This window comes from Halyomorpha halys, unplaced genomic scaffold (genome assembly GCF_000696795.3).
Source record: "Halyomorpha halys isolate HHAL.00 unplaced genomic scaffold, Hhal_1.1 Scaffold1794.1, whole genome shotgun sequence".
Taxonomy (NCBI): Eukaryota; Metazoa; Arthropoda; class Insecta; order Hemiptera; family Pentatomidae; genus Halyomorpha; species Halyomorpha halys.
Genome location: NW_027113207.1, coordinates 124,557 through 133,288, shown reverse-complemented (window position 1 = coordinate 133,288; position 8,732 = coordinate 124,557). Strand labels below are relative to the sequence as shown.

Genomic DNA, 8,732 nt, shown 5'->3' with positions numbered 1-8,732 from the left:
TTTGACTGTGATTTTTAATGTATTTTTGACATATTAGATATAAATGTTTTGACCTGGGCAGAATAGCCTGTATGGAGTTTTTTTTAAAATGGTTAAATGATATGTCTCATAGTAAATTAAGATGTCCCTGAAGATGGCCGAAACGTTGGACGTGTAAATGAAATAAATGTTTTGAGACTATAATTTGGATAGTATTTTTGAATTATTTAGTAGAAAATCTTCTGTTTAATTACGTTATAAGATAGGAATAATTGTGTTGTGAGTGAGCTTCACGAGTCTAAGTAGAATTGAACATCACATTTGATGTCATAATAATGATATCTGACATGCTCACACAAAACACTATTTTAAATATTTTAATATTTAACTTTTACACTATTTTAAATATATTGACAGAAATGTTAGGATGAAAAATCTTAAATTTCAAATAAACTACTGTAAATTATTTGAAAGTTAATAATTCAATTGAAAATAAAGTAAGCTTCTGAAGGAAGAGAGGAGGACTGGGATAGGATTTTTTTTTTATATATATATTTAGGAATGATTGCTTTCTAAGATGAGGATGTTTGAACTGACAGAGCAGAGAATAGCAGCCTGGATTATTTCTTGTTAGGCTTTACCTAGTTCTTCATTTATTTGTTTGGCTAATGTGTTTTTATTAACAGTGACCTTACGAATAATTTTTCCTTGTAAACTACTGACTGTTTATTAAGTATAGTCAAATAGTAACTAGATTTAACAAAAATGTGTTAGGTCCGACACAAGGTTGTAAAGTAGATTTTTTTCATTATGTATAAATTACTTAAAGTGAAAGCTGCCATCATATATTTCTGTTTTTAAACCACCATATATATGATGGCAGCTTTCACTTTATTAATATAATAAATAAACCTTATCTTAACCAAAGTTCTATCTGATCAACAACATTATAGTATATTATTTAAATGGTTTTTATAATAATTATATAGTTGAGTTGCCAGTTAAGAGATTTCAATGACATTAGGGTTTGATATTTTAGTTAAGAGAATTACAGTGATGTGAATCGTGATTTTAATATTTTTTTTTTTTTTTGTTTTTTCCCTTAATGTGAACATTCTCAAAAATCATTACAATGTCCATTTAATATATATTTGGAAAATTTAAAATCTATTTTATGTGCTGATTAGAGTTAGTGATATTTAAGAGCAGTGGTTTGAAATTGAGGTAATTCATTTTTAATGCCTTAATGTAATAAGGATAAAATCTGTTACAGAATTTGATTAACATTACCAATATATAATAAATTAGAGCAGTTATTTGATATGTTCATTGTTATTTTGTAATATCATAAATTTTTATTGACCTTGCTGATATGTTATCAGTTTGAATTGGTTGGCTCAAAGGTTAGACCTTTCCTAGACAGTAGAAAAAGTGTATAAATATTTCAAGAAATGATAAAAAATGACATAACTGAATATTCATTTTGAATGTTCATCATGAACATGACTTTTAAATCGATGATCCATTTTTAAACACATTGTTTCTTGTCATTTCTGAATTAACTATCAGATAGTTATTTCTAAATTGAATTAATCAATATGGTGGCAGCATTAGAAGAAATCAGCCAATTAAATAATGAACCTTCAGCTTGTTTAATTTTTCTACATGGTGTTGGTAAGCTTTATTGTTTAATAATATTTTGTTTATTCATTGTAAGAAATTAACTAATGGTGTTTCAGGTAGGAGTGGACAATATGAGAAAAATAAATTTATTAAACTTTTAGGGGAAAATGCTAGCTTTAAACATATTAAAATTGTTTTTCCAACATCACCAGTCAAACATTTTTCTCTTTTTGGCAAGGTAATTAGAATTTTATTTTCGAATTTAATAAAATGTTTCTTGTTAAATTTTATCAGATTATATTACTGGACCGGAAGTGTAATAATGCAACTGTAATTTTTGTGAAATTAACTGTATATGTCGGGTTCAAAAATACATTTACTAGATGTTTGTAAATGCATTTTTAGTCTGCCAGCCCAAAAAAGTCGATATCACAAAATTTTACAGTTGTGCCATTACTCTTCCTTAGAATTGATGTGTATTTTAATGATAGTTATTTACTTAATAATCATAAAAGTAATTGTAAGATAAAGACTTTATAAATGCTTTATTTACTTACTTATAATGAAAAAAACAAAGCTTTAAAAGTCTCCATTGTGCTTAAAAGAGGATTGATACCAGTTCTCAACTGTCACTCCAACATAGTGATGGCTATGTACTCACTTATGGTCCACAATTATTATCGGTTATGATTTGTCACCATAAACTGGTTCATATTTATTCCTGACCTCAACTTAAAAGGCTCCATTGGTGGTTAGTCTTTCCCTTTTGAGGAGGCGTAAGTTGACAGCAGTGATCTATTTACAGTTGTAATAATAATAATGCGGGTTGTAACCAACCATAGAACATTGTGAGTACCCAACAAACCCACTTGCCATTTGGAGTAATACTTGTGTATTGTATCCGTGAATTCATTAATGTTAAGACTATTGGGTCAATTGATTGAAGAAAATAGTTGGTAAATATATATTTTTTAAGTATGTAATCTACATTTTTTTTCCAGACATTGATTTAATTTGTTCATGTAATATATATCCATAAATCATTGAGAAATATGATAATGTTCAATCTTCATATTTTATTTTCATGATAGACTTTGTTCCTTTAATTGTTGGTTTTAAATTTGATTTTTATTAAAGAAAAAATTAATTATGCAGATAATTTTTTATTTGATCAATTTTTCATAATAATCAGATTTAATCCTAAATATCTAATAATTATGTCGGAGGTAATATTAATTGATTCTATTAAAATAATACATTATCATATTGTTAATCATAAAATACTTAGCAAACAAGATTTTTCAGATGTGAAGATAATTGTAGTTGAAAAAAAAAATGAAGGACAATATGTTTACATAGTTAATAATATTGATCTGCGACTTAAGAAAATGGTCTATTTCCAGTAACACAATGTAATTGGATAGTGACGTTTTATATATTTTTATAGTAAGTGGTATTTTTAATTAGCCTTTCTTCTTAACTTACATCACGTGTGAAGTTTGTGTTATAAATATATTCAGGTGCTATAAAAATATTCAGTTAATTTATAAAATAGTTCAAGAGTATTTATTTATTATTACTGAAATGAACCTTGATGTTAATAGCATTTGAATTAAAAATTGTTTCTGTTTTTGTGTGTGTATGTAATCTCTATGTGTTTGTATAACCGACTATGAACAATAATTCCTGTTATACTTTACAAAATTTTAATTTGCTGTTCTATGAATGTATAATGGCCAAACATCTTCCACTTGATCTACCTATATTGTGTCTGGTATTTGGCTGCTTACTTTTGTCTTCTAATTCCATAATCTGGTGGCCAACATTACTTCATTTAGCAGTCTGCAACTTATATATAACCGACTATGAACAATAATTCCTGTTATACTTTACTAAATTTTAATTTGCTGTTCTATGAATGTATAATGGCCAAACATCTTCCACTTGATCTACCTATATTGTGTCTGGTATTTGGCTGCTTACTTTTGTCTTCTAATTCCATAATCTGGTGGCCAACATTACTTCATTTAGCAGTCTGCAACTTACAAGTAAACTTTTTGTCTAACTGGGTACCTCATTAACTTGGCAAAGAAAATATTTGATGAAAAATCTCAATTTTTCAATAGTCATTACTGGTAACACAAAGTAGAGTTATTACAGAGAAAGGTTGACATATAATACTTAATCATAGCACTAGTGGATCTTTTCTAATTAGTAATTAGTCACTTTAAACTAGTTATTAAATGATTGTGGATTTTTTAACAAATACTGTTACAAATCTTTATTTACTGAATTTTCAATGGTGGTAAAGTACTGTATTGTTTGATATAATTACACAAACCTGACTAGTGAAGGGGACCAAAATTCAAGTATTTAATGAGTTTTCATAATATAATGCAACTAAAATTACTATATAGATATACTAACTGATTGATTTTAGAGTCCTATTAATTTTCATTTACTCTGCCAATTTTAGGACACAAATTGTTGGTTCAATACTGAAGAAGAGAATGGAAGGATGAAAACTTCCCTTTCTGAAATAAATGAAGCAGCAGAATCTTTGAGGGATATTATAATTGAACAAGAAAAGTGTGGAATAAAACGTGATCGCATTGTTATTGGTAATTTGTTTACTAATTTTTCTATATAGAATAGCTTTTAGTAAATTTATAAAATTCCAGTTTTTAGAGAGCTTCATACTATTTTAGATAACAGTTGAAATATGTGCTTCTGTTTCAAGTATTTTTGGATATCTACTGAAAATCATTACAATATCACTAGCCTATAATTATTCAATGGATATTGTATGAGGGGAATGTATCAGAAGAAGAGGGAAGAGCATTGGTTGTAAAAGAATTACGGGTTAATTTTTGGTGTTATGTTAAGAAAATTGAAGCTCTTTTGAAGTAATCTGTTTGTCTTAAGATGTAGTCAGAGCTAGATGGTTCCTACACTGAAAATTGTTTTTAGTGAAATCATATTTCATTATTAATATCAAACTCAGAAAATATGTTAATCATTGGCTGTGGTAAATATCTCTTACAAAAATATTTAATAAATTCTATAATCCAACACATCTAAGGTTTAATCGTAATGGAGATAACAATCTAACAATTTTGATTAGTTGTAAATTACAATCAGTGTTTTATATTTACAACTATAAATTTTTATCAGAAAAGAATGCAAATGCATCTTTATCATAATTTTATATTATACAGTATAATAACAAAGATATATTTACAGATGGGTTTTGAAGGAAAAATGGTTTGTTCTCAGGACTTTTTTAATGAAAAAGGTTGATATTTACTTCTCCTTTGGTCAGTAGCTTTTCTTTTTATCTCAGTGCTTCTTCTTACTACTTTATATTTCATAATTATTACCCCAAGGGGTTAGTTTGGATTGTGCCCAACTACATCAAATGCATGTTTTTATATATTTTCTTATGTTCCCTAGCTTAGTATAATCATGAACTTATTCTTTAAAAAAAAATTATATTATTTGTTTTGTTTTATTATCCAAGGTGGTGAATCTCAAGGTGGAATGATATCTCTTCACTCAGCTTATCGATTTTATCCAGAGATTGCTGGTGTTGTTGCAGTATCAGCTTGTTTACCAGAACAGCACACTGTGTACAAAGTAAGATATAATGCAGCCACTGATACATTGTTTTCATATTGGATTTTAAATTACTATCAAATAATGAAATTAGTATGATAGGTACAGTTTTCCCTGTGTGAAAGTTATTTGCTATAATATATTTCTTTTTGAAATATCAGGAAACCAATATTTATTTGCTTATCAGCTACATCCACTAAACAGCCCAAAGCCAATTATGGGTAGTTAAACAAAATTAAAAAAAATAGTGTTGCCTGTCATAATAAATATAAATACATGGCTTTAATGCATAAAATTCATTATCGTAATATCAGATGAATTAAAAATTGAAATGCATATACTTAACATAAGTTATGTATAAAAAAAAAAACTCAAAGGAAACAGTGACACTCTGTATAGATATAAAAAAACAACAAAAGAAAAAAAAAGAGTCCTTGCTTAAGTAATTTAAATATATAATTAAGTAAGAAACAATATTTTTATGATTTTAAATTTATATATACATATAAATACATATGTATTTTGTTTATTGCATATTTAGCTGCATTTTTCACAGATTTTTATTGCATATTTTGGGTTTTTTTATATATAGCTAAAAATCTTCAAATAAATAATAAGACAGCAAAAATATACTAATATGCCTACAAAAGATTTTTAATAAAGAAAGTAGTAGAAGAAGAGATTAATACTAAAATGAAAATGATTTCAAATTTATATTTTTTTTTTCATAAACCAAAATATATAAAAAATCAGAACAGCTAATAGTTTGGTTATCATCTAAGGCGCTTTCAAAAACACCTATTTCCCAAAATTAATAAATTTATTGACACTGGAATTGGGGCAGAACTTTTTCTGAAATCCAACTGGATCCGTGGGTAACACAAATCATATGGATCATCCTGCTATAAAATAACATGAGATGTCTTCCAGATTTTATCATATCATGACATATAAAAACCTGGGCCTTGCTTATAACATCAGTTGAAAATGAGACCAATAATGAAAGAGCTTCTTTATCAAGCATTGTGGTGCAATATTTTGAGATTGAAAATTTTTGAGTTTGGTCATAATTTGAGAAATATCAATCATAAATTGTGGATGTTTAAGCAAGGTCATTAAAAAAAAAAAATTCCCAAAATAAATTAGTGCAATAATTGTATTTAATTTTTAATGATAGTTAAACTTTTTTCTAGAATATTGTTAAACTTTATTAATGGAAGATTGTAAACCTTTTTATCATTGTATGAATTTTAATAATCCACAAAACATAGCATATTATGTAATATCTGGAAAATGAAGTGATGAAATCTTAAAAACAATAAATTTGTTTTTTAAATAATAATAATAATCCTGTATTATTTTTAAATTACAAGTCTGATTATTCTCTTTGAATTTGATTTTTGGCTTTATGAATAAAGGAGAAGGTATTTTTGTAGTTTTTTAAGCTTCTATTATTTCAAAAAGTAAATTTTTCTATTTTATTAAAAAGCTAAAACTGTTTGGAGGTCTTCATGATACTAAGTCCTATCAGAATAGACTACGATTGAAACGGGTTCCTCAGTAATTAGTAATAATCTATTATGAAGGTATCTTTAGATTATTGAGAAGTTTTTCAGTATTTTTATAATTTCTGTTAATCTTCTGTTTTAATTCCAGGCAGCTGAAGACTTAGAGAGAAAACCACCGCTTCTTATGATTCATTCTTCAAAGGATGGAATGATTCCATTTGAATGGGGTAAAATAGCTTTTGATCGGCTGGAAGCTGTTGGTGTGAAAGGAAAGTTTCATGAAATTGCTGAGGCATCACATGAATTAATTCTTGAAGAAATTAAAATTATCTACAATTGGTTGGAAGATATTCTTCCTCAAATTTGATTTTTTATTATTTAATTGAATAAATAACTTGAAACAATATTACCATGTTTAATTGACCTGGATATGTTTCTCTTTTTATTGGTATGTCTTAATTTTAAAGGAGCCACAATTTTATTTGTTAATAAATTTAATAGTTTACAAGTTGTATAAATACAATTTAAAAGCCATTGGTTGATAAATTATTATATACTGATATTACTCTTTTAGGAAAAGTTAATAAAAAGTTCATTATTCATTAACAGATAGAATGTATTTCACCTTCAATGATTGAATACAAAAAGTATTGGTATACGTCATTTTTCTATTTCTTCTGTAAAATATGTATTATTTGAGATCAAGTCTGTCATAAAAATTACTAAGGAATATTCTTTAGGGTTACATCGTTGCAAAAAGTTTTGGAAATTTCTATGACTAAATAGACAAAAATCTTAATTTCAGTAGTCACATTAGTTTAAGTTGTTAGTTCCAAATCCGTTAAGCCGTTTGATTTTAGAAGAATAGGAAAATAATAATGCTACATGAACAATAAATCTTAGTGTTACATTTTGGTTTGTTCTTCTGGTTGCCCTAAGGACCATAGGTTGGCTGGCAGACTTGGAATGGGCCCTGGGAGGTTCCTGCAGCAAATATTTTTGTTAAAATTTATTGTTTCACTATTTCATTTATGTTACTCATTTATGTTAATATGTTACTATTTCATTCATCTTTCCATATGTTTGTGTGCCAGCTGAAAGTTTTTAACCAGCAAATTCACCCAGAAAGTGGCTTAAAACAAACTTAAGCAACCTAATTTTCAGCTATTCTCCATGGGGAACTCCTCTTTGCCCCAAGCCAGTGGTGAGGGTGTAAGCAAATGGTTCTAGTTTAGAGTCTTTAGACTTCAATGAGTTGGAAACAACTGTCTTGAACAGTAGGATCTCAAATCATGAAATTTAGGCTCCAGTTAGGGACATTAATAAAAAAATGAATTGAAAATAAAACCAAAAAGACGAAAATTAGTACTAAAATAGATGTATCTTCAATCTACTTAATTTTTTGTATCACATTGAGACTCAGATGCGGATGACGTATTTTCTGCTCGAAAGGTACTTGACTAAGCCGTCAACTTGACTCGTCTTTAATGGTTGCCTCTATAGAAAATAACATTTATTTTTCAAAAAATAAATTCATTGTTTTATTTTGTCAATTGTATTGTTTATGTGTGCTTAATCATTAACTTAATTTTCATTAATTAAAAAGTTTGGTAATTGTTTCCTCAGCTTCCCCAAAATGGCGGAAGTCCATTTTTTCGAGACGAGAGTGTACTGGCCGTCTCGACTATGGAAGACTTGAGGTAGGTTACGAAATTAACCACCGTTCAAAAGGGAAAATTTCTGTCCCTGCACATTTATTCCTTTCTCCCTTTGTTAAAGGTTAGCTTATAATACAGTACAATTTTCGGCAGCAGTTGCTATTACTTCTAATGACTTATAAATATTTATTATACTTTAGAAGAACTAAATTATAATACTTAGACTCTGTAACCTGAAAATAGATCAGAAGCATTTATTTTATATGGTATTTTTTTAATAAGGAAAGAAAATCGTTTTATAGTTAATCTGACTAGAATAATAAGGTTCTCTTGAGCTGTAAATTAATAA

The 8,732-nt window shown here is 27.5% G+C and overlaps 2 protein-coding genes across 2 annotated transcripts in view; both read left to right on the top strand.

The window, feature by feature from the left end:
- Positions 1-1,366: 1,366 nt before the first annotated feature.
- Positions 1,367-7,131, top strand: LOC106690650 (lysophospholipase-like protein 1). Its single transcript, XM_014436156.3, has 5 exons — positions 1,367-1,653; positions 1,719-1,840; positions 4,079-4,223; positions 5,123-5,238; positions 6,874-7,131. Exons 1-5 carry the CDS (start codon positions 1,578-1,580, stop codon positions 7,090-7,092), a joined length of 678 nt encoding a protein of 225 aa, XP_014291642.1. The 5' UTR covers positions 1,367-1,577; the 3' UTR covers positions 7,093-7,131.
- Positions 7,132-7,154: 23 nt separating this feature from the next.
- LOC106690651 (uncharacterized) overlaps positions 7,155-8,732 on the top strand; it is an 8,238-nt gene continuing 6,660 nt past the window's right edge. The window contains exon 1 of the mRNA XM_067050810.1: positions 7,155-7,173. The gene's annotated coding sequence lies outside the window, so the exon portion shown is untranslated. The remainder of the gene's footprint in view (positions 7,174-8,732) is intronic.